Source organism: Brachyistius frenatus, unplaced genomic scaffold (genome assembly GCF_029030835.1).
Source record: "Brachyistius frenatus isolate BFR_SWC_R1_liver_20210118 unplaced genomic scaffold, ASM2903083v1 Contig_7, whole genome shotgun sequence".
Taxonomy (NCBI): Eukaryota; Metazoa; Chordata; class Actinopteri; family Embiotocidae; genus Brachyistius; species Brachyistius frenatus.
Genome location: NW_027210606.1, coordinates 7,194,095 through 7,218,023, shown reverse-complemented (window position 1 = coordinate 7,218,023; position 23,929 = coordinate 7,194,095). Strand labels below are relative to the sequence as shown.

The following is a 23,929-nucleotide window of genomic DNA, read 5'->3' as shown; positions in this document are numbered from 1 at the left end:
TCACAGAAAAAGCTTAGCTCGGCCTGTGATGGGTAAAAACAACGAAAGAGCAATTCAAAGCTTGATGCTATTTTGGTTGAAGAGAAATGGCAAACGATTTCCCTCGCTTTGGCTTAGCTGTAATTGTGAAAGCCATTTTGGGATGAATCCATTTACCTCTGGTGCATTTACCAAGTTTCTAGGGCAGCCACGTTGCAGTCACTGATTTTACTGTTTATTCTCTAATTATTTAGATATGTTTATTTTCAAGATCTTAACAGATCAGTATAATCCTATTTCATCTTAAATAAGCAGGGAGATGGATTTGTTAACTTTTCAGAAAAATGTGTGTGTGCATTTTCTGTTTTTATTTTGACCTTACTAAGGGTTTTGTGAGCGTGTTCACCTGCAGGTGGGTCAAGTGTTGGTGCTCCTCTGCTCTGCCTTCTCTTGGCTGTGACCCAGGCAGACAGTGGTTGTGCTGGGCCCAGGTTAATGAGTGGATTTGCTGCACTGCAGTGCACTGTCCCCCCATGCTGATGTGGAGCAGCTGAGCACCACAGTGGCCCCACACTGCTGCAGAGCTATAAATCACCCACAGTCAGGCCAGACCCAAACGGAACAGCCACCGCTGGGGATGGACAAGCGCTCTGAGACAGAGGCGGGGGGGGGGGAAGGCAGCAGGAGGAAGCAGTGCAGAGAGGGGAATGAAAGCGTGAGCCCGGCACTGTGTGATCACCTCCACCTATGTCCACATAAGATCCCCTACCATGTTCTCCCTTAAGGCCATCTCTCGCTCTCCTCCACCAGTGCCAACGTAACCACTATTCACAACATCCTCCCAACCTCCAGCCCCTCCCCAGCTGCTCCCTCTAATTGCCTTTATTAACGTCTCTATGGGAGCGGCAGCTAGGAGCAATTTGCTCATTATGTGCTGTATTAGCACTGGCCCTGGGGCAGGCATGGAACACAGAGGGATGCCTGGCTAAGACTCCTGCTCTCCTCTCCTGCACTGTGCCTCCACCAGGACCCCTACCTTCACCCTGTAGATCGGCCACAGACATGTTGCCCTTACAGTCAGTGTAAAGAAAAGCTACTACTGCAATAGATACGGTCAAAGTGTTGGGTTTGACCTTGCATGTACAGTTATTAACGTTAATGTTGGTATTGGATGTACGTGAATGAAAGACAAATTAAAAATAGAGGGGTGATCCTTTCGAACATCTTCAAAGCTCTTGGGCATAGATTCTAGTGATATCCGGGAAGCTCTTTAAATTACAGTATCATGGAGTGCCACTAGAGGTTGGCTCCAAAAAGCTTCCAGCTCCATAGACTCCCATTCAAGTTTTTTTTTTTTTTAAATTAAATACAAAGTCAATATATTTTTTCCACAAGTCATTTTGGTGTTTCTAGCTAAAGAGTCTATTACTTCAAATCAGCTCGCTTGGTGTTTTATAGATACAATCAATCCTGATGATCTCAAACTGAATTTATTAGTCTGGCCTGTCCACTTCAGAGAAGTAGATAGGATGGGCTTGAAAATCTGTCCAGGACAGATTTGAGCTAAATAGTCCAATGTTACTTGTTTGCTTGAGTTATTGAACGCAAGATGTTTAAAAACTATCACGCATGTCAAATAAAGTGTTTTGTATTCAGTTTAAATTTCACATTTTCAGATAAATGCATAAAAGTTGCTCTTTGAATTTACCTTTCAGGTTAATATGGTCAAGGACTGAGAGTCGGGGCTCTTAAAGAGGCTTTTTGGCAGATAAGAGTGGAATGGATGATTTGATTTATGGGAGCCTGTTGTCCTTTTTATTGGGGCAAATCTACAGCCTGCAAACAATGATAATTCAATGTGTGGCTCTTGCTGTATGTTGCTGCTGTACAGGAGAGTGAAAAACAATGGAATATGTATTCTCTGTGTGTGATTTGTAATAAATTGTATTACTTCAATATCATAATCAAAAACACAACTATCAAGGACACCCGATATCTTTTTCATCCTTAATATTTTATCAATGCTAATAATTGAAGTGAATCTTTATATCTGATTGTGACATCAATGATAAAAGATCCAGATTGAGGTACTTCATATTATAGATTTGGATGATATTGAAATCCCAAATTGGTGTAAAATTGGTGTAAAAACGTACTCGCAGCTTGTCTCCATAACAACAGGTTGGTCAGTTTAGCTCACCTGTTGATCGGCTTCCACCACTTCTTGCCGTTGCCACTAATGCTGAATAATTAGAAATGAAATCAAGAGAGTATGGTGGCACTTTGGGGAAAAAACAAAACAGTGTGTACACATCTAAACATTCATGCTGTTATTGAAGGAAGCATATCCTTTCCCATCGCAGGGATATGCCACTGTAGTAGGTCTAAAGAGCAAACGCATCACGATTTTAGTCAATAAACTACAGCAAAGTACATGTTGTGACCAAGCTGTTATGTTTTTTTTTTTTATTATTATTTTATTTGCAGATCCCCGACAGTGGCAGCCTCCTATTATACTCCTGGAGCATCAGGAGAAAGCCAACCTGCTGCCACCACAGCTGCCTCTGAAAAAGAAAAGCCAGAAGAGAGGTGAGACAGGCTTCTTTGCCATTTTCCTCTCAACTGAATGTTTCTTTCTCGATCTTTAATTCTGTTTGTTAGTCATTTTCACACTCGCATAATAGTTAAATGTCATACACAGTTTCTTTCACTCTGTTTTCACTCACTCGTTCAATTACTTGCTCTTTTTATCTTGCATTTTCACTCCACAGAATGACCTCCCTCACTCCTCTTACATCTACTATTAATCTTGCGCATCAGTATTTCCCCTCACTTTTTCAGATATTCATCCTCCCTGTAATTTAGTTACCTTTTGAGCAATTTATTGCAACACAAGTATTGGCTATAGCCGGAGCAGCAACCTTTTCCCTTGTCGAACCACAAATGGTATCTAGATAAACTCGATGGGACTGCGTGGACAGTTGGCCCATTAGTCTGATCTATTGCTCTTCTTGCTTCAGAATAAATGATGAATTCATTTTGAATGCCTTTAAATGTTGCTGAGGAATATGCAAACAGCGCAATCATTCTATGGGCAATCCATTCATGTCTTCTTTTTTTCTCTCGTATAAATACAAGTCCTCATTTTTCCAAATGCGGTTCCCCACGAGTGCTTTTTTTCCAAAACTCTGAATCCGAGAACTTGGCTGAGCCGTGTTGTATTGACAACTCTGTGACCACAAACTTTTTTTTTCTCAGTTTGTATATCTTCTTTCTCCCGTCTCATCCGACATTGTTGCTGTTCTGCAGAAAGAATATGAAATATTTATCAGGGCATCGTGTGTTGAAAGCACAATTTCTACATGGTAATGTTGCTGGCATTCGAGATAACGGTTTGCAATGGTGGGCAAAACAACCTTTCTTTGGCAACCGTTTTTATGTTTTTGCGAATGGGGTGGCATGAATACGTCTTTTTACTAACCTTTGCAGAGCGTTGAATGTGGTTTCTTTGACGGCGCTCTTTTACATCAAACTGATTTAAAATGCAGGTTCTGAGCTCACAAATGTGAATTTAAAATCTGAAGCGCTGTGGAGGGAGATTACTATTCTACCTGTGTTTGTGTGCAAACCTCCGTTAGAATTCCCTCGCCACTTTTTAATTATCTCACCATAGATGGTTGTCTGCTGCGTGGGCCTGATGTGTGCCGGCTTTTTCGACCGTACAAAACTTGCTACGACGAGCGCTGCACCTCATTGTGTTTACACACCTCTCTCTCACACACCACACACACCCCTCTTTCACACACACACACACACACACACACACACACACACACACACACACACACACACACACACACACACACACACACACACACACACACACACACACACACACACACACCTCTCTCTCTCACACACACACACACACACCCTCTCTCACACTGTGTTTTGACTTGCTTTCTGGTCCGTCTAGACTGGAGATAGGACAAGACAAGACAAGAGTGTAGTGGCCCGGCTCCTCTCTTAGTACTTGCTGCTTATTTTCCTGTCTGGCCCATTTCTGCTGTTTCAGGCTAGTGAGTGAATGAACAAGCAAGCCCCGGGCCCAGATTGAACTGTGCGGTAATCCTCCCCAAAGCTCCGCCAGCTCACTGATTGCCTTCATTTTTCAGTGTCACCAGCAGGAAAGCCAGGGCAGTGTACCAATGTGTGGCTGAGCATGACTCCGAGCTCTCCTTCGAGGTCGGCGCAACATTCAACGCTGGTAAGTGTTATCGCCTACACCAGTCGCTCACTCAGAACCAGTCCTGGCATATTGGATTTGGAGGAAAACCGAACACCCAATCTGATCTTCAATTGAACAGAGAGATGAGACAAGGAGAGGGAGAAGGGGGAGGGGGGAGGTAGCAGAGTGTCTCTGGGAAGAGGCTCGACTGAGCTTTAATCACTCTCAGAGGAAATGGGGATTTTGTAGTTCTTATTTTTTGTCAAAACCCTCTTTTAAGAGATACAGACCATATATATGTGTGTGCGTGTGTGTGTATATATATTATAGTCTTTGCTGGGAAACATATGGCCGTGTCTTTGATAAGATCTCACAACACAATGCAGTTTATTTGTTATGTTCAGTTGACGTCAATATTTGACATGAAAGAGTTCATGTCAGGAAAAATGGCGACATTAGCAAAATTCAATTCAACTGGAGATGATTTCGAACCTATAAATATAATTCAATATGATCGAATAAATATTAAACGCAAAATGTATCACATTTTCATAAATTAGATTGTTTTACAGCTCATTTTAGTTTTCTGATATTTCATTCAGAGCTCACTTGACGTTTCATTAAATGATGAAAAATGTTTCCTTTAGATCTCAACTTCAATCTCCAGTTGCCCTGATAAAAACGTTTACTATAACTCTGCCTCCATTCGGTCTGTCATTCAACTCTTAATCAGGCTTCAAAGGAAGCGATTGACTTTGTTACATAAATGTCAACTAAACATCTACTTATTGTACCTCAAATACCCTTGACATTTTGCTTATTTTGTCGTGCTGTGGAGTTACTGAATTTGTCTTTATGATTTAAAGTCTGAGCTCTTTGCATAACAAATGTGCAAAAGGTCAAGAGGTCTGAATACTTTGCTCAGTCTTTATATATACAGTTTGTATAACGAAGAATCCAACATATGTTGATGTTGTTTACCGGTAACTTTGGAAGAACATCTCTGCATTACTGATTGCTGACTATATTATAATAATAATAATAATAATCTTTATACATTTTATTTATATAGCACCTTTAAGGATAGACTATAATATATATGTGTATATATATATATATATATATATATATATATATATATATATATATATATATATACGTAGCTCATGTAAACACTCTGTTTAAACAACACCAGTCTGGGTTGTTTACATCTGTATGTTAAGTTCCACATCACTTACAATTTTCAGGAAAATTGCAAAGTAAAACTGGCCATAACACTAAGGAGGCTGCTGCTGGACTTATCGATAGTAGTTGGGTTTTTCTTAAATGTTTTGAGGCAGGCTGAGACAAGCTCTCTGATACATCTGTCACAATACAAACTAAGTGAAAATCTAGAAATATTGGATCTTAAAACAGACCTGAGATGTACAGTAGAGATAAAAGATTAAAAAAAAAAAAAAAAAGGTCACCGTGGTTTTACTGCAACTGCATAATCACTGTATCCTCCCTTAAAACCTCTTCACTCGAACACATGCGCACACACTCACTGGAGGCCCTGTGTCCTCTGTCCGTCCCGTAACCTCTCCCTCCCTGTGGTGTCGTTCCCCCGGTGACGCTGTGTCCTCTCCTGCAGTGACCCATTCGAGGGAGCCAGGCTGGCTGGAAGGAGAGCTGGAGGGAAAGAGGGGCCTCATCCCTGAAAACTATGTGGAGATGCTGTAGAACCAAATGGAAAATATTTATGGACACTTAATCCCGTTCACCAGGAAATGTATGCAAAGGAGCATGTGCCTCAACTCCATTCACTGTAGTGCCTTTTTTTTTTTTTTAATCCAAAGCCCTCAAGTAACAATACCATATATTATTATTATTTTTATAATTGGTGGACTCTTCTAGACACATCCATATGTGCATTTGGGCTGACAACTAGACTTCATGATGCATGTGCAGGCATGTTTCTTTGTTTGAATTCATTTTGGTCAAGTATCCACATGACTCTCACCATTGTAATTGCAAAATGGGATTGCACTTATAGTGATCTGCTGTATATGAAGATGCTGTAGCCTCTAAATATCCAAGAACACGTCGTAGCAGCACCAGAGAAAAGGAGTGTTTGTCTGAGCTCACTCCCCTCTGCCCAGTTATACATGGTATCCATGAGCTCAAAGTCAAAGGGAGATCTTCAGAAACCGTAAAGGTTAGAATGTCAGCGCTCACGTCACTGTAGCTTTCAAACCCTCCTGACAACGATGCACACACATTTTGTTTTTTTCAGCCGTCAGAAGATTAGAGATTCCTGAGTGCCTTAACCATGGAAACACCCAGTGTAAATGTATCGTACGGGTATGTATGAACACGACTTGGAGTGCTACTGCTTTCATTTATAAAATGTTGTATTCTACTGTTATTTTAGGAATATCTAGAAAATGAGGCACATTGCTACTGTAATTTTATTCTATTTAATTGGCGCATTGATTGCATGAGTTTTGAATTTTAAAGACACTTTGTACTGTTTTGTTCTTGGTGCACTCCTTTACAGAGACAGTGAAACGCCTCTTTGATGCCTGATGAACCCTGTTGTGTTAAAACACTTTGCATCAGACGATGTCAGCAGAGGTAATTGTCAGTAGATTGTTATAATTTTTCCTGTCAGATTATCCGTTTTGTTTGTTTTTAAAAGTTTATTTTTAACGTTGCTCAGGTTCCGAGCAGAGAAATGAGACACTCCCACAAAGTTCAAATTTGAGGTTACTGTTATTTTATCTTCTTTGAACCAAGTAATTAGAAATAAATGTCTTATTATCAATAAGCCCACAAAATGCAGTACTTGAAAGTATTTTATTAATTATTATATAAGAGTTATGACCAAGTATATTTACTCCGTTGAGTGATGGACAGGTTTTAATTTTTCATTTAGATAGGCTTCAGCATGTATTACATTTCATCCCTCAGCTGTTCACAGTAAAACACTTTAATTTGTCTGAGAGTTTTGGTTCAACCGATTATTTGTGTTTTCAATTGAACTTACAATAATTTAAGACATTGAATTATGATGTTCATAAAGGTCCTTGACTTGTCTTTTTTTTTTTTTTTTTTTTTTACCTTTGGGTATACTCTTGATCAATGTTTAACAAATAAAAAGATTGTTTTTGTTCTTTCACTTTATTATGTATTCTTGCCATAAAATATTGCAATGAACTTTGTAATTTTACAGGTTGAGCTCTAATCATGTTTGTTAATTATTGAAAAAAATTACACAAATATTTTCCCAACACTCATTTTCATATGGTTTCAGCAACCTATGAAAAGATTTGGTTTTTCAAAATAAGACGAAGAGAATAAAAAAAAAATGAAAAAAAACCCACTCCGGGACACTTTTATTACCGCATTGACTGAAACGTTTACTATTTAAATTCATATCTGGGAAAGTGTGCAGCTTTATTAATGTGAAGTCTTTTTTTTCCCAATGTATTGCTGACTCATGTATTGTGTCACTGAGAAAGCCCACAGTTTCCCAGAGTCTAAGAATAAAGTGACTGGTGATTCATTTGTGCAGCCAGTACTGACACAGTGAGCCATGTAGTGTAATGTAAGCCTTCCTCTTTATATTGACCTGCACTGGTCCACCCCACTAAAAGCTACTTCCAAAATAACTTTCCATAAGGGGATTAAAAATAGATGGTAATCTTTCACAGAAGAAAACACTCTAATCCAGCTCCCCCTCCCTGGCCCATTAACATCTCAGCCTCACGCATGTTAATTCTTCGACTACGTCTGTGTAATTAACACACTGAATGTCCTACAGACTCGGGGCTTCGGCCTTAGTTGCATAATTACCATCAGTCCATCACCACACTGAGACCTCCAGTATGTGGGCTGATGCACTATTTAGTAGTATAAACACACACAAGCTTTGTCCATTTACTATAAAAGGTTGTAGCTGTGGTGTCAGGGCGGCGCATGTCCACCAGCTCCCTGAAGCAACTGCAGACACGATGATAACATAATGAAATGAGGCAGAGCTAATGAGATGGGCAAAATATTCCCCTACAATCATCACCACCACCACCACCACCCACCCACCCCCGGGGCCCTTCATCATCTTCCCTCCGCCAGAATACTGCTGAATCACAGAGACATCCACCCCGCCTGCCTCTCACTCTGCTTTGGACTGTCTGTCAGAAAGCATGCCATGTTCCTCTGTCTGCCTTCCCTTCTCCTTTTCCCTCTGCCTACCTGTCTGCCTCTCGGTCGTATTTCTGGTTCTCTCCTCCGTTCCTTCTTCTCCTCAGTCAGTGCTTCACTTTTTCTGCTGCTCTAATGGTAATCGGTCTCTGAAATCTGTTTGGCTCCATGCGTTTTATCATTTCTCCCACCAATTTGACAAAATGAGCAATCGTGGCAATCTGTGTGGGTCAGCCTCACATTTGAGGCCTTTAGTCTGCCTTCGTATCACTTGAGGCTGACGTTGCCTTACCTTTGGGGATTTCTGTGTGTCCGCATGCATTATTCATGAGTCTATATCAGGCTGGGATGATGTATACAGTGTCACAATGTCGAGTTAGACTAGATGTAGGTGTGTTTGAGTAAAAATCCACGTAGACGTGTTCATTTCTCACTTCCCGGCTCTGGCTGTGCGCCAGCTGTCCTCTACCTCCCATGACGCGGTGTCCTTCAGCCCGACAACACACACCACACCATGACTCAGCTCAGATCAAGGCTGTACAGCAGTTGACTTCTAACTGGGAGAAAATGACACAACTAAACGCCACCAATGTGTCTGAATTTCCCCGACATGCAAGTGTTAATACCTTCCTGTGTCTTCATCTAGTTCCATCACAGCGCAAAGCTTGAATATAATCATAGTAAGGCTTGATGTGTTGTTGGGGGCTGCAAACTGAGTGGGGAATTTGAAGAAAAGTGAATTTCAAACATAAAGGAGAGAGTGTGGAGGGAAAAAAAAAAAAAAAAAAACTCAGCTCAGAAAGTGGGCCACAGAAGCCGCCATGTGCGCGGGTGCAGCCGTGAAATCAGCCTGATCCAATAGATTCTGTTTATCTGGCACGACTACAAGTGAAAGCAATTGGAAATCTGGGGGAGATTTGGAGAGGGCTGTGGATTCGAGAGAGGGAGGGAAAAAAAAATGAGCAAAAAAAAGTAATACTGTCTGCTCTACAGTCTGGCAAAGCAGGCGTGTTTTCAGATCAGCCTTTAACAAGGTTAATGGTGATTTTTCTCCACAGGCATCGTTTTACTGTAAAAGTCTCATGCTTGCATGCTTTTCCGTCTCATTTTTTACTCTCCTCTCTTTCCGTTTCCCTTTGTTCTCTTTATCTTCTCTCCTTGTGACGGCTGTACCTGCTGCTGCTCCACATCATTTCTGTTTTTCCACGCTAACGCTGTTTTTTTTGTTTGTTTGTTTTTTTTGGGGGGGGGGGGGCTCATTATCATCCCCAGCCACCAAATGCAGCTGTTTCAAATTCATTTTTTTTTTTTTTTTTTTTTTTTTTTAGGGCACCTTTCCCTAGCTTCTGTCTGATGGTATAAAATTCATCGCATGGTAACGTACAGCACATACAAACACAAAACAGATAAACCACATCACATCGAATGTTCAATTTAACAGTTTTATTAGAATCTTGCAATAGTTTTGCAAACACATGTATGGCAATATCTGCATCAAGATATACAGTAGTAACTGGTTTCAAAGATGTTCTATCGGTTCATGGTGAAGGATGTCTACTGTGTTTGCTGGATAGTTGCTGAGAAATATTGTACAAAGCATCTGAGTAAAAAGTCATTTTTGGAATTGGGGGGGAAAAAAAAAAGAAGCATTTTGTACATATTAATAAGAAATGCACTGCCATGGCTGTGGAGATATGGCTTAGTCTCTCTACACCCGATTCATTACTGTGAACAGAAAATAGCAACGACGTGACTCCACAAACAGTGACGCAACATTGTACTGTGAAACAGCAGTTAGGCAAATTCTGAGTCCATTCAGAAGAAAAAGTTGCTCCCTTGAGAATGGGGAAGGTTTTTTTTTCATCGTTGGCAGGATGAGATGATTGATAATCAATAAATAAACACTACCCTCATCTTATTTTTCTGAAGAATCACTTTGACATTTTGGGAAATACACTCGTTCCCTTTTTGCTAAGAGTTAGATGATTTAGGTCGATGCCGCTCTCGGATTCGTCCGTTAAAAGAGAACTTTACCGATTCACAATTTTATTTCCACAACTTTGTTCCGACTACTCGTGGGCAAGTTTTACATTACCCACAATGCAACTGGATCCCCGATCATTTGGTTTAGAGGTTACGGTCTGCGCTAGCAAAGAAGTTATTGTCGGTGTCCCAAATCGGTTCATTAAAAAGATTTCTTCACCGTATTGTTCAGTGTCCGGTGCTCTGACTGCGTAGTCCCGCTCCAGTAAATGGAAAAACGGCTGATCAGGCTACATCTCCCGAGCCTCTGGACCCGGAAGTGCTGTCCTTGACATTTTAAAAGTTTCCTCGCTGTGTTTTGCCTGATTCTGGCAGTCTGAGCCATTGACTGTCACTCAGGGCTGAAAGAATCACTGAATGCGCATCACTCCGTCACAGTGGAAGGACCTGAGACCACCTTCAGCCTCGTGGTTTTTTTTGTTTTTTTTTTCAAATTGCATGTTTTACCGTGACTTAAATAGTAAACACTGGCACAAGGTCAACAAGAGCCTCCGCCAGAGGGGGGACTGTCATATTCCTTTGCAACTGACTGAGATCTCAGCTCATCGGACGAATGAGCGGATGTACACTTAAGCCGAGGTGACAAGCGGGCTGCAGAGATCCGGTAAACTCACTTCTGTGCAATATCAGCACACCAGATATTTTTCGTGTTCAAACTTGTGGTCTTCAGCCCGACTTGACAGTAATCGTGAGGTAATTTATCCAACAGCTGTCTCCCCGTGTCTTGTTTGCCCTACAGACACTGGAGTAGTCTTGATCTTCTCGACTTACTGTCACCAAGGGAGCGATTGAGTGCATTTCCCAAAATGAATTGTCAGAGCCATTTCTTGAGGGCAAAAGGGTCATAAAAGGGCTTGATTACATCACCAGTATTAAGAATCTACCACATATTCAATATTACCATTCTTCGGGTCATTAATTTATTTTGTGTTTCAACTTTTTTGGGCAGTTATGTCCAGTTAATAGCCGCTAAGACGGTCACAAGTTGAATTGATTAAACTGTTGGTAGAACGACAGTCTGCATCCATCGTCATTCACTTGGTGTGTGCACAAAGGTTCTATTTTCAAACCACGAAGCCAAGAACTTTCTTTCACGTAGCCCAGTTTCAATAGTTTGTGACTTCTTGATTTTATTGTGGTGCTCATCAACAATACCGCCATGGGTTAGGAAATAATTTCAACAGCAACAAGGATCCATCACTTAATACATCTTGTTACAAAAAAAGAAATACTTTTTGATTACTGTTTTTTTTTTTTCCTTTGAGCCATGTGAACAATGATGCAAAAAGTTAAAAAAAAACAAAAAGGAAAAAAGAAAAAAAACAAAAAAGAAAAATCAAATAACTTTACTTAATAAGAAGATAATAAATGTACTCTCTCTAACATTCAGGTAGTAAGTTCCATAAGTCTCTCACAATGTATGATACATTCATTTCTCTATTTGGCCCATTGTGGTGCCAACACTTACTGTAAATTCTTCTCTGCGCTCCAACACACAGAACATGGCGTGTGGGAAACATATTTTTTTTTCCAATATTCCAACAGGATGGTTAACGTAGAAATGTTTTATACTATACTCAACATAGGACTTGCTGTATTATTTACAATATATACTGTAAAACTGTAAATCAGGTGAGATAAAAAGGCACAAGTTTCCCTTTTTTTTAAATACAATGTAAACATCTCATCAAAAAGCATGCAATAACATTTCATTTTACAAAAAGGATATCATTTTTAGACAAAGTACTTAAATATTGTTTTCCAGCAAAATATAATTCTCTCAAAAATACTTTCCCATTCATCCTATTAACCTTTAGACAGTTTTTTTTTTTTTTTTTTAATTTTTTTTTTATTCCTTTAAAAAGGACAAAAAAAGGGGGCCAAAATAAAGAGACAGTGAGAGATTAGCGTAAGGGCACAACAAAGACATATTGTAAAATGAGGCCTTTCTGATCGGGTACTGTACGAAAATGATTACGGTAGGGGAGCGACATTAATGTCAAAATGATGTTTATGACGAACATAAAGTAGTGAAAAGGCAGCCAGACTTAGTGTTGAATAAAGAGCTGCTGAAGAGTTAGGCCTTTTAAGTGAACCAACCCCCACATGCAGACTCAATACTTTAGTCCCAGAATTTATGAGAAAAAAAAAAAAAAAAAAAAGCTGAAACCTCCTGCTCTGCACTCCCAACAAATACAGACTACCCTTCCATGAGTAGAATTTTAAGTACACAACGCTCCCCCCCCCCTTTTTTTTTTCTGAACGTCCCTCACCCGCCTCATAATTTTAGTACAGTCTCGAATGACATTTGTGATTCTGACACCTCCATCTCTTTGCATGCCAAACTTCAAACAATTACTACCACAGAAGAGACGTCGGTGTCGCACAGCGCCGTCGTCACCAGAGCTGAGGCCACAGATACAGTACACAGCCACCCTGCTGTGCTAATGATGTCATGTTGTCGAACTTGAGGCTGGGTGACCATGCGGAAAAGTCTTTTCTCGCTTTATCACAGTTGCTTATCGAAACAGACAATCCCTGCTAGCTGCACTAATGCCTCATTTCACATTGTATATCTCCTCTGTGCAAATCTAAATGTGGAAATAGGATATGGCTAATCCTATAACATAAATGCATAATACTCACGTTGAAAGAGCAGATCAACTATGCACATGCTTGCCAGGAAAAAAAAAAACACACACACACACACGCACGCACAAACTGAGGCCATTCTCACTCCATACACACATGTAAATACACACTTACAGGGCAAGAAAAAAAAAAAATAGTAATAATAATAATCACCACCCTCCTCCTTCACCCCCCCCCCCCCACACACACACACTGTTCTTCTTCCCCCAGCGACTCTATCGCTTTTCAGTAGCATCATAGTAGTGTTCCACAACCACCCAGAACCCAGTGGGGTGTGAGACAAAGTTAATGGTCCAGATAACTTGAGCACGCCATACATAGAAGAGTAGTAGTTGTTGGCCCAAACATAAGAAGAAAAAAAAAAAAAAAAGGAAAAAAGAGCTAAACTAAATTAGGAAAGGTGATCACACCAACGCTGTTCTTCATCAAGCATTCATCAACATGTACCTCAAAACATCTTCTGTACAACAGCTGAATAGAGTGTGTTTAAGAAGTTGTTAATACCTGTACATGTTTGCCTGGTTTTGATACATTAGCTGTTTGCTGTAAGCACTGCAGAGTAACGCTCCATTTTGGATAATATCAACTTTACAGAGTATGTGTGTTTAAACGTGGTGTCCGTATAGTGTACTGTACGGACTGTCTACGAGTTAACTGTACATGTTATGTTTTGCCTGGCTTTGTAGAAATGAAGCACCTTAATGTAAAATGACTGGCTTGTCAAAAACTAAACCTTTACTACACACTTTTATAAAACGCTTTTTATTATTTCTGGGAAGAGTAGATAAGTGTCGGTTCACAAAGGGCTGGTTTTGCTTCATTGTGAGTAAAAACAGACATTTGGACAGCTGCTCTGGAGATAACACAAATGACAGCAATTACTATGGATGCACCTCAGTCAAATCCATTACCAGTGGACTCTACTGAAATTGTTTCCGTAAATGCATTATGTTTTCCACCCGACAGCACTCCATTTCGGACCATTTCTGCACAAAGGTAAAATCTCATGGTCTTAATTCTACACCACAATGCCTCTAAAATAGTGACTCTATGACATGGGAGTTTCACGCGCAAGCTTTCTTTTACACAAGAGAGACATTTTTTTATTTCAAAACAGCTTTAGCTTTGGACTTTTGCATATCAGTTTTTGATTGTTTTACTACACATTTTAAACCTTAAAAAACTCCGTATGTAAATGTCAACGATGGCTGTCATGATACCGATTGAGATTCAAACTTGGACTCGTTAGATTGAGTGTAATTATTCAGCTTATGATGACGCTTGTATAGCCCTTGGAATATAGTCAAATAGACCTTTCGCCATACTGTCAAGAATTTCTTTGCCTCCTCGTAATGTCCTTTGCCCTGTAGTCTTGTTGCTACACTGCAAAGCAAATCTAAGTATTGGCATAATTTTTCATAGTGCTATTATTTGTGAAAGACTGCATAAGCCAGAGTAAATATTTGCAAAAACCTTTCCTCTAGATTTGTATGGGAATCTCATTTTAGTGCATGTGGAGTGCATCTGTGCGTTTGTGTGAAGGCGTGCGGACAGTAAGTGTATCAATTTCCCTCTACGCGTGTCTGTGTGTTTTTGGGTGTGTTTGGGGGATGTGTGTGTGTGTGTGTGTGTGTGTGTGTGTGTGTGTGTGTGTGTGTGTGTGTGTGTGTGTGTGTGTGTGTGTGTGTGTGTGTGTGTGTGTAATGTATCTAGCGCATCCTAAGAAATGTATGGCTTTATCTCCATAGAAAATACTGTTATCGTCTTTGGGGCAGGGGGAGCGTTGGGGAACTTCGGGATGCTTTGTCACATTTGTCACAAGTCCTTCTCGGCGCGTCATGCTCGGCTTCTCAAACTACTCAAAGCTCCGGACGGCTCGTGGTGACAGCAGGGTCAAATACTTCTCCCCCCTTTTCTTTTTTTCTGTCTGTCTGTCTTTTTTTTTTTTTTTTTTTTCTTTCTGTCACCACGTCACTTAACTTTCCCATCCAAGACGAGGACGCTGGCAGGATGCGGGCCGACTGCTTCGGCCTTCCTCGCACGTTTCCTCTTCCCTGAACCTTTTCCTCCAGTTCTTAACGCTGCTTCTGTCCGAGCTGTGTCGTGAGTCACTTCTTGTGGAAGTAGATTGTGTGAGTGAGGCCGGACTCCACCTTTGGTATCTGGTCACTGATGATCTCCACCAACATTTCGGGGAACTCCACCTTCAGGGCCTGGGACTCGCGAAAGGTGTAGAAGCAGAAGTCCAACAGGTTCCCCACCAGCTGGACATCACAAACACATAATACAGTGAGACAAATATTTCATTGGAAGCAACTTTATTTCCTACTTTTTACAAATATGTAAATATAAATACTTTTCTGTATATTCTGTTCAGGTATAAGCCCCCTTATTTCAATTCTATTCAGATCACCACTTGGGGGCACCGCTGATTTTTTTTCTCTCCATCCCCTCTTTGAAGAAAGGTCACCCGATCAGCACTAACCCCTCTCACTCAGTCATTGAGGTCATTGAATTCTCAACATTTGTCTCTATTACCTCTCCCTTGCTGAGTCTCGCCACTTTTAAAACTCGTCCTACACTGCCGTTCTATCACACGCTGGTTGACCCATGCATAAAACAAATACCAGTGATTTAGCACATTTGCCATGGTGACCACTCTGATCCAATAAACTGCAAGCTGGTATTGATCCCCTTCTGTTCCATTCACCAATACAGCCTGGTCACTGCCTCTTCCAAAATAACCTCCCCCCTCGGGGATAAACGCGGGATGCAATAATCCTCATTCCAATCCACGGCACCATTGAACTGCTAAGTAAACGCATTATCCAAATCTACTATGTTGCCATTTTACTGAAAACATTTCCAGTGATATTGGAGCCCCAGAGTGCTATTGGACACCTCAAGTGTGAAGGCACAGCATACTGGAGAGGCTGCCAAGGGAAGTCTGTGCTGTACTGTACGCAACTGGCACACAGGAGGCAGACAGGGTACTTACATCGTGCATGGCATCCAGCAGCTTGGTGAGCTGGAAGAAGCGCTGCCAGGTTTGACCGGAGTTGTTGGTTGCTTTTCCCACAGAACGCCGGAGCTCCTTGATGTAATTAACCCTCATCTCCTCGAACGCCGCCTGGTTCTTCAGACCCTCTTTGGGAACTGGGAAACAAGACAAATCCTTTTGTCATCAAGTGGATCTAATGGCTAGACAACAATGCTGCTTCACATGTCACTGACCCAATATTGGCAAAAACAACAACCTAAAAGATTAACTGACAGGAGACCTGTGGCAGATTTGTGTCTTTAAACATGTCTGTTGTCCTTTGATGTGGTTTACAGGGATTTCTTTTAAAGGCAAAATCTGGTTTTCCATCAGCCATAAGAAAGGAGCATTTTCTCCTCTTGCATTTTAATTGTACTTTTATCAAAAGGATTGTTCTAGTAGCTGTTGAATATTTTCTACACTTTTTAGATAATTCATCTTGAAAGATGTTGTGACAAAGAACATTCAGTTGGCTGCAGGGTGGGTTTGTACTAGACAGTATAAATGTATCAAACATCTTGAGTTCCCCTTACCACTTTAACATCTCTGGTTGTATTAAACCTTTACAAATAAATAAAAAAAGGGCTATTTAATAGCAATATTGGATTTTCCTATAATCTAAGTATGAATATGATGAAGTACTTTGGTAACACACTATATTAGACAAAAACATCCATCTCTAATTTAAAGTTCTGCAGCCAACAATTAATTCTCAGCTATTCAAGAATTCTTGACAATACCCAAAAAAGGGAACATATCTTGTGTAAAAATGCATTTCAACGAGTAACGGTGACACATTTTATAAAAAGGCTGGCAGATGCACATTGAACATGATTTGCAGGTAATGGACTAAGCCATGCAAAACCGCCAGCATGTTCCTTTAAGAAATGTGAAACAGTGTAAAAGGAAATTGGAGGTGCTTTGTGAATTCTGCTGCGACTCCCACGCAGTAGCCTTTTTTGGACACGTTTCTGGTGTTGACGACCCAAGCCTATTTAGCAACTCATTATAACCACTTTCACCATTTCCAGTGGCAATTAGTTTTCATGTGCAGCTGCTGATTCATTAAAGACGACTGGTGAAAGGCCTTGATTAAAAGTTATCTCGGCAACAGTGACAGCACAAGAAGGGAGCAACTGTGCTAATGTGAATTAAAGGGCTTAATAATGTTGCCAACCAAACCTCATTTATCACACAGTCTGTTCAGGGACCAGAGCTCTTAAATGACTACGACCGTCTTTCACATTTTAACGATCGGTAATGTGGCATCATCGCACTTCGAGGCAAAAGACAATGTAATGGAAACTTGGACAAATGTAAAGAACAAGACACTACAACCGCAACACGTGAGGATGCGTTGAAATGTCTACAGTATCTTTTTCTCTCACTCTGCCTCCCTACCGGTGGACGAGAACAAAGTCGCATATGGACGTGTGCCAAACCTCCTGAATGACATTCAGCTGCTGGCTACCAGATTAAGAAACACCTCGTCTCTCAAAGAGCGCGCCTTGAATCAGTCTGAGGGAACGCCTTCAGCTGTCCTTCAGCCAAGACGAAGAAATTATGATATACGCTGAGGTTGTCAACTGTTTCATCATACTGTTCATACTACGGTGGCTGTGCCTTCAATACCTGTGGCTATTGGGCCGTTTCAGGATGGTTTTGCATTACTGCGATGAAGTACCTCGATTCGTCAGATAATAACAAATGTTTCTTTGTGGTTATTTTGCCATAAGAAGGCTGCAACTAATGTTGTCATTATGTTGAAAATGTGTGAAACATGCCCATTATGAAGTTTGTAAATAGAAAAGCAGCAAATCCTGTTGCACGTGATAATTCCGGATATTTGGATTAAAAACTGACTGCAATAGTTCATTGATTAGCCTTAGGTTATGCACATACATTTTATTTTGAATAACGAACCAGTTATTGTATCAGCTTTATTCTACAGTTTCTAAACGTTAAAAAAAAAAAAATGTACTCACACTACTGATATTGTGATATAAAAATAATGCGATAGAGGAGATTGATTAATACTTGAGTACAAATGTGGATTTAGTAACGGTGATATACTGCAGTATGCACAGGAAATAGTTGTCATTCATTGTGACCATTGAGACTTTGCGAAGGCATCATCGTGGGTGCCAACAAGGCAGCTACTGCCAGCGCTGTCTCACAGGTGTGTGGTAGAACAAGACACCTCATCAATACATCTCCTAGCCAGGGTGACACAATTTCTATGCATTAACAGAGGAATTTGACGTGGCCAAATATGTCAGTGAGGTGATGGTATTTGTCTTGTAATGGTTTTTTTTTTTTTTTTCCCGGGTTTTTTTTTAATTCTCAAAAATATCTTTTACAGCAGAATGTGAAATTCTAAGCCGTGGTTTTGATGACCTCCCGTTAAAAGTTACATCAGGTTATGTCCTTCAGCACGTTAGAGTAGCCTGAATTTCCCAGATAAAACTAAACCACTTGTACGTTGTAAAAAAAACTTAGCAGGAAAGCAGCAACTGACAGGACCTGTTTGAATTCTGCGGAGCGAATCGCCATCGGCCAAAGCCTGCTTCTTGTCAGTTAGGAGTGCAGGTTTTTGAGAGCAGATCATTGTAGGTCAATAACCCTGAGAATGTGTGTTTGTAGATGTTTGACTGCCTCCCTCTTGTCCCCTCTTTCTGTCTCTTTCTATCTAATTCGTTTCATCACACTTTGATGCACAAACACCTCGGGGCGTAACATCCATAAAGCTGAGGAAACCAGATATGAAAACAGATTGTACCTTGTCGGTGCCGGGGCTGTGATTTCTGTGCTGTATTTCATGGCTGACATGATGAGAATGTGCTAAAACCCAGGGCTGCATTTGGACCTTCTGTTTTGCTCCCACTGACCCACATACGCCCTGATTAGAAACTGACCTTGCATATAGGGGCGGTACCATGACCGGGCCCCAAAATAGGGCATTTACACCACTCTAATTGGTGTCAAATTGATTTTTGCTGCAGGTGTGGAGTCTGTTCAACCTGGCCATATTTGTTATTGGGAATGCAGCTGCATTGTTGTGTGTACCACCACCCATCGAAAAAGCTCTTTTCCCAATGTATGTGAAAATAAAAGAAGCACATAGCTCACATGCAGCCAGGAGATGACACTAGCACGTACGTTGTTAAAGGACATGCAGCTTCCTGCTCTCAGATTGCTGGCGCATACCTTACTGACAGGGTGGCTCTCGCTTTTGATTTAATACCTGGCACTATTCATTCGGAAAGTCTACAACTAGTCCGAATCGTGAGCACAAAAACAAGCGAGTACTGTTTTAGAGTGTCATCTGACTGGGAATGTGCATTCAAACATGACATGAAAAGAGAAATGAATCGTTGCAATAAAAAAAAAAAAATAGAAGTGTCATAAGTAAGTCAAATGAAAGTCCCCTTTCGGCTCGGTAAACACAACGGGAACTTGTTCCGTGAGGCAGGCATTTTGAAGCGAGAAAGACGGTTTAGAAACGGAACAAATGAATGAGATAATCTAGCAATGATGCTATCTACATCTGTGTAGAGGTGAGGAGTGTAACTGGTTTGAGCAGGCCGCTGCTCCTGTACCAAATCCAAACAGGGTCATGAGACACCGCAGGCTCAGTGAAACCTTAGCCAAGGTCAGAGGAATAACAGCCCTTGTCTCTTTTCTCTTTATCCTCCCTTCCCTCTCTCCGTTTCACTCGTTCACCCTGTCTCTACACACGCTTTTTTAAACCAGCCTACAGGCAGGCGCACGCACGCGCACACACACACACACACACACACACACACACACACACACACACACACACACACACACACACACACACACACACACACACACACACACACACACAGACTCAGTGACTCTGTAGTACTTGCTCAACTGACAAGTTCTGACACCTCCTCCGTAAACATTTCTACCGCTACTCCTTCCGCAAGGCCCGAGCATTATATCCGAACGACTGTAACTAAGAGAGCTTCCTACAGCGCCTCAGAAAATCCTGCAACGGACGGCTTCTCTTTGAAATTATTCACAAGTGCTTTGCCAAACCTCCATACAGTGCAGTCACTCCATCATGTGGACTTTGGAATAGACATGAGAAATGAAGCACTGGGTGATTATTTTCTTCCCCCGATCTTTCATATTTTACAGTCCTATTTTGACTAAATCCAATAACCACAGCAGATTGAACAAGCTGTGAAGCACCTTAAATTCCCTGTTTTGATTCTGCATCCCGGCTCCTTTTATCCGCACCCGCTCTTTCAAAAACTGCAGCCCGGGTTTCAAGGAAGTGGAGAAAAATAGCAGGTCTTGGAGCGCTGCCTGGTGCTTGACTGGCCTTTATTAAGTACAGCAGGGCTCTCTGGACACCCTCCAGAGGACCAGTGAGGAGAGGAGAGGGAGGCCACAGTAACAGAAGGACCAGCTCTGCCACCCCAGCACTCCCTTTGTCTTTGCTTGCTTTCTCCCTATAGCACCTGTCTCTCTCTCTCTCTCTCTCTCTCTCTCTCACACACCAACACCACCTCTCACTGTCAACTTTTGTCTGATTTCACTCTCAAAATCTAACTTTTCCCTCTCGGCTTCTTATTCTCCCTGTATTGTCTCGCTTCTTCATCTCTGCCTAACATCCGATAGCTGAAGTCCGGCAGGAGCTCCCCAGCTTTCAGAGTTTATATCAGGGAAATGCTTTCACTTCGCCTCTTCTATATGTCGCTGCTCTATAAAGCGGCTCCTGTGACTAATACAGTATATTATAACAGTACATATTCCATTAACAGAGTGTTAATACTGATGAAACAATGTGTAAATTAGTAACATTTTACTTTTTTTTTTTTTTTTAGCTACTATAAAAACTACTATAGCTGAGGTTTAACTACTTAATAGACAGAGTTGGTTTTGATCTTGGTGGTAGGAGTGGGATATTTGGTAAATCAACATTTTTAACAAAACCATCTGAGAAGTCTAGAGGGAAAAAATTTGGTGCAACTCTTATTCAGAGACATCTGAAACATGACAAGGGGCCCCAAGTACACATTCTTGTGTACTTGTCTAAAACTTGTTCCAACAATGGCAACGGTGGTAGACAACACACATCATATGGTGCAAAGGAGCGTGTCCAGACCAAAATAGTCACACGATGAATATGAATCTAATAATACCAGGTGTAAGAGTCCATAGGAGCTGTGCATTATTATCCAAATCTCTAGATAACTGTACACAAAGCTACAAGCTATTTTTGTCGGATCACATTTCTTTTTGAACAATGATATCAACTAAATCCTTCTATGTAAATGTAAAATAGCAGAATTTAAAATGCTGGAATTAAGGGAAGTTCATAGAGGCTGCACGTCACTTTTGGAGGTCTTGGTGAAAAAACAAAAAAAACAAAACTCTGCCAACGATTATTCTCCCTGATTGGCACTGAGTTCAAAGAGTTTGAAGTCTGGCCAGGATGCAGACTAATCAAATCACTTGCCACAACTCTCCCTCACTCCTCCTTTCCACACCTCCCTATCTGCCTCTTGAACTACAGAACATCTATTGACACACGAAACGACCCAGATGAGACCCCATGCGGACACACACACACACACGTTTACAGGACTGCAGCAGGTGTCGTGTCCCAGAGGAGCTGGAAGCGTTGTGGTTACCTTTTCAATGACTAAACTTGTGGGTGTGGATGGCGAAGCTATGACACAGCTGCCATCACGGAATATTTTACTGTGACTGTGGAGCTGACAGCAGCGGCTCACTGTGTTGAGGTGGTGGAAAAACTACTGCTTTCAGTTTCCTGTGGGCGCAGCTTGGCACAGAGTGGCATCACGGTGAGACCTTCTCTAGAGAGTGATAGAAATACTCTGTTTATCCAGAGGAATTGAAAAAAAAAAAAAAGTAAACCAGAACAGAATAGCCTTCAGTCATAGAATAGAAAGAAAATGCTGTGCGGTATGTTGCCACGTCAACAGGTGCCTGCAACATTACGTCTATTTTCACGCTTGTTATCTGCAGTATGTTAACGAATTACTAAGAATGAGCTTAAAGCACCATCTAAGAGACTTTGCGAAGGCATCATCGTCGGTGCCAGCAAGGCAGTTCCTGCCAGCACTGTCTGAAAGGTGTGTGGTGGAACCGAACACGAGACACCTCACCAATACGTCTCCTCGGCGAGAAGCAGCCTTTTGGTTAAGGAAGGTGGGAGATGATGGATGTCTCAGGCCGAAAGAGTCCAACTTAGGAAAGCTCTGACCATAATTGTGTATTTAGTGAGGAGGAGTTCAAATTCAGCAGTTACATACAAATTACACATGGTGACTTCTTAAGGCTGATTCTGCTGCAAATTGCAGTCACTATTTTTATTCCCATAAGATAAATTTAAATAAAGATATATTTGGTACTTTTTCCTACTGAATTATATATAACACTTATAAAAGCTTAGAGAACTCTGATTAAGTATATACAAATTACAGGAAAAATGGGTTGCACTGTTGAAATCTCAGTATTTCTATAGGCCAAAACGCACAGGCTGCTCCTATTTATTTATGTACGTATAACAGTCCAGCAACAATTTACATGACTTAGCTGAAAAGAAAAAGAATCTCCCTTAGAGAAAAGGTTTTTTGGTACTTTGAGGCTCATGTAGTAGTTCATCTTTTGCTCTGCTCCTGTGGCAGCTCGACTTCCTCACCCAGTTCTGTTGCAGTCTCACGATGGATAGAGGCGAGACTTGTTGCCAAGGTTGAGAAATATAATGAACTGTACAACCCGCAATGCTGTTATTAAAAAGGACAATGGGCAACGTGCTCATGCGTTGCTATTTGTGCGAAGGGCGGCTGCTGACGCGCCGTCACGCTGCGGCGCCGTTGTGTTTGTTGCACAAACTCGGAACAAAAGAAGTGTAATATTAGAGTGAAAGAACATCAATGAGATGGCCATCAAGATCCTCCGATCGCAAAACATTGGATTCATCCTATCAAACACTTTTGGCTTTGAATCTGTCGGAAGGAGTATGCGTCCATCAACCCTGGAAAGTCACTTAAAGCACAGTCAGCTGCGACACAACGGTTCTCGTCCTGAGTCACATCCATGAAATGTGGCAGCTGTTGTCAGGCACTAAAGATGGTCTAGTCTCATCTATATGCCCTATACAGGCAGGCAGGTATGGGAAGAATAAATAAGAGCTCACTGCTTACCTGTGCTGAGAAGCAGAAGGACTTTCATGGAGAGGAACTCGTCATAGGTTAGCTGCAATCGGACAAACTCCTGGCTCACCTGCCTCATGCCCAGACACAGGTCGTACATGGCTGACTGCTGCATGCGGTCCCTGAAACAAAGACACATGTTGAGCTTCTATTACAGCAGCTGTATTACATTGCATTAGTTACAATTCAGCCTCAGTACCCACTCAGCCAAACACAGACATACATTTATACTCAGTATAATTAAAAAAAAAAAAAAAGAAAACAAAATCTATCTTTGTCAAAAACGAACCCACAAACTGTCTTCCTCTCTCTATTCCTACCAAACTAGTTGGGTCCAATGAAACAGTGTTTCCACACAGTGCAGAGGAGGATTCTGCTCGCCTGGGCTGAGAGCAGAATACCAAATCCCCCCAGATTGCAGAGTGCTGCGTACAGTACCACAGCACAGATGCACCACTTTTCCAAAGCTGTGGTAGACTACGAAATACCCCAGATCTAACCCTAGTCGCCATAGAAACACACTCAAAAGGTACCTGTGATTTCAAACATGAAATGACACACACATGAACACAAGATACGCTA

General features: G+C 41.3%; 2 protein-coding genes across 3 annotated transcripts in view; one reads left to right on the top strand and one right to left on the bottom strand.

Moving 5' to 3' along the window:
• arhgap10 (Rho GTPase activating protein 10) overlaps positions 1-6,081 on the top strand; it is a 44,841-nt gene extending 38,760 nt beyond the window's left edge. For both annotated transcript variants that reach the window (XM_069689254.1, XM_069689253.1), the window contains exons 21-23: positions 2,467-2,568; positions 4,155-4,246; positions 5,841-6,081. In XM_069689254.1, the coding sequence (XP_069545355.1) occupies positions 2,467-2,568; positions 4,155-4,246; positions 5,841-5,929 (283 nt within the window). In that variant the 3' untranslated portion in view covers positions 5,930-6,081. The remainder of the gene's footprint in view (positions 1-2,466; positions 2,569-4,154; positions 4,247-5,840) is intronic.
• A 3,739-nt stretch (positions 6,082-9,820) lies between these two features.
• nr3c2 (nuclear receptor subfamily 3, group C, member 2) overlaps positions 9,821-23,929 on the bottom strand; it is a 79,828-nt gene continuing 65,719 nt past the window's right edge. The window contains exons 7-9 of the mRNA XM_069689269.1: positions 23,339-23,469; positions 16,086-16,243; positions 9,821-15,351 (exon numbers count right to left, since the gene is read on the bottom strand). Coding sequence (XP_069545370.1) covers positions 15,196-15,351; positions 16,086-16,243; positions 23,339-23,469 — 445 coding nt within the window. The 3' untranslated portion in view covers positions 9,821-15,195. The remainder of the gene's footprint in view (positions 15,352-16,085; positions 16,244-23,338; positions 23,470-23,929) is intronic.